The 2,375-nt window shown below is 42.2% G+C and overlaps 1 protein-coding gene across 2 annotated transcripts in view; it reads right to left on the bottom strand.

Moving 5' to 3' along the window:
* DNAH10 (dynein axonemal heavy chain 10) overlaps positions 1-2,375 on the bottom strand; it is an 81,764-nt gene that overhangs the window by 4,124 nt on the left and 75,265 nt on the right. For both annotated transcript variants that reach the window (XM_019538905.1, XM_019538904.1), the window contains 3 exons: positions 1,574-1,783; positions 1,108-1,203; positions 261-432 (listed from right to left, as the gene is read on the bottom strand). In XM_019538905.1, coding sequence (XP_019394450.1) covers positions 261-432; positions 1,108-1,203; positions 1,574-1,783 — 478 coding nt within the window. The remainder of the gene's footprint in view (positions 1-260; positions 433-1,107; positions 1,204-1,573; positions 1,784-2,375) is intronic.

Raw genomic sequence — 2,375 nt, 5'->3', positions numbered from 1 at the left:
TCCTCCACCTTTCCTTCCTATCCTGTCCCTCCTGTATAGCCTATAGCCCTTGACACTCACCGCCCAGTCATGCGATGAGTCCCACCACGTTTCTGTGATCCCTACTATGTCAGGGCTGGTGACAGCTAGGAGGAGGGCGAGTTCCTCCTGCTTCTTCCCCATACTGGTTACATGCCTTATATAAGGGAAACAGAAAGCAAACCCTAGTACAAGTGCAGTTTTCAATACTAAACTCAGGGAAAAGGAAGAGCATTTCTTACCCACAAAGTCATCCTTTAGCTGCCCAGCTGGGATTTTATAATCCACCTCATTGTTTCTGTAGAAATGGAAAGGCTGGAAGGTGTCAAAGATGAAATCTCCCAAGTACTCATCCATGTAAGTGGTCAGGATGCGGCGATCAAAGCTGTCAATCGCACGCCCACCGTACATGACCTAGCCATTCAAATAACCAGTTTCAATATCACACGCTTGTACTTGTGACAATCTGATTTTACAGCATTGAAGGCTCCATGGCAACCTTTGCTGTATCAAGGCCTGCATAGCGCATCCTATTGCCCCTTTCACAACAAACCCTATACTTCTCTTATAGCTCCTCTGAATAGGAAAGAAGCAAGAAGAGTTTGGATACTACATAGATAGTTGTCTAGGCTGTTCCTGTCAGTCAAGCTGGATAATTCTTGAAAACCCCAGCAGAACAAAAGCTTTCTTAGATAAAAATTCCTCTCCTTGCCAGCGGTGCTAGATACTACCCACTCTGCAATGGTGGGACTGGTACATCACAGGAGCTGTGCAACCATCCAGTCTTCTGCAGTAGCCCATTGCAAGAAAAATCCTTGCAGCTATCTCTGGGGATCCTTCAGCAAAAGGCACTCAACAGTCTGTCTCCCCAAGAACTGATCCGTAATCTCTACTCCTACTGCAAGCACTTTGCTCCATTTTAATTTAAACGCAGTGCCTTGTCTGGGGCCATGTAGCAATTCCTAGGGCAAGTCAGGAAAGAGGAGGAGCCTCCTGTACTTGACAATAGCACAAACAAAAAGGCATCTTTATTTACATGACTTCTTTTTAACCACAAAGCTCTGGAACAAAGTCATATTAAGTGCTTACCTCTCCAATTAGATACTTGAGGCTGCCCCAGGGGATTTTATCATCGCTTTGCTGGAAAGCTTTGGTCAAATACGTGTTCAGAATTTCCATGCATACCTAGCAGGGTCATTTAAGCAGGTTAGAGAAGATACGCAAATCAAGTGAATGTGTTCAGAGGTTTGTTTAGCTTTCATAAGGTTCCGATTCAGGATTTAATCATCCTACCTCCTCAAAAGAAAGGAAAAAAACAAACACTTCCTGTAGGAAAGTCAGAGGGGGAAATGGAAAGGGAAGAGAACATGCATCTGCCTCCTCTTTCTTACCAAGCTTAATACTAGCTCATGGCAACATTATAAAAGATAGCGAGTCAACAGTGTCTGAAGAATGGGAAGAGGAGGAGGAAGAACATTCTTACTGTGAGGAAGAAGGCAAGACAGACAGACATTCTCAAAAGTAACTTGCATGGCTATTAATATTAGGTTCACACCTGGAAATCTGATTCATTGAAGTCGTATGGTACATTCCAGCCAATCTTCCCAAACTTCCTCCTCTCCTGAACCACAGCATGGAAAAATGCCAAGACATAGACCAGAGATTTAAAAGCAGGATGTGGGCACTGCTCTAGGGCTTCATGGGGGATTTTGAAGTAAGTGGCTCTCATGTTCAGTTTCAGACCATTAGGTGGTTCTGTGACAACCTGGCAGAAAGAAGAAAGACAAACTGTCGATTCTCCTTCAACCCTGAATATTTGGTTAGAGGCTATTTGGTGGAAAAGTGGAAATACATCATGTTCTTTACATTACAGCAAATGAGTAAAACAATGAAACACTTAAACATTAGATCAGCTTTATCATCCCATGTGAACAAGGGTATTTTTATTCCATGAAATTATGCACTTTACATTTTTTCTATATGCATTAAGGTAAAAATATAGAGAGGGAAGTTACAGATTTTCTTAAGTATAACAGAACTAGAAATATGTACTTAGGAATACTGAATTACACTTTGAGATCAAATTTAGATACTCAAAATTACACATTTTAACTTAACTTTCCATCATCCTTTTAGAGGTATGTGAAGATCGCTGAACTCATTTTACAGATGGGGAGTCTGAGGCATGGCCAGCTTTGTGATTTGATTTTTACAAAGTCACAGAACCCCAGGAGCATGCGTAACTGAGTCCTTGACTTGTCAGCAGTGAATGCATCCTTCTCCGCAACTGGGAATTTGCAGAGTCACAAGCTGAAGACATGTGTGTGTCTATTTCTTCCAGCTACTGATTTAGGCAC

Source organism: Crocodylus porosus, unplaced genomic scaffold, assembly GCF_001723895.1.
Source record: "Crocodylus porosus isolate Cpor-Errol unplaced genomic scaffold, CroPor_comp1, whole genome shotgun sequence".
Classification (NCBI taxonomy): Eukaryota; Metazoa; Chordata; order Crocodylia; family Crocodylidae; genus Crocodylus; species Crocodylus porosus.
Note: the sequence above shows the minus strand (reverse complement) of the source record. Positions and strands in the feature narration are given on the sequence as shown.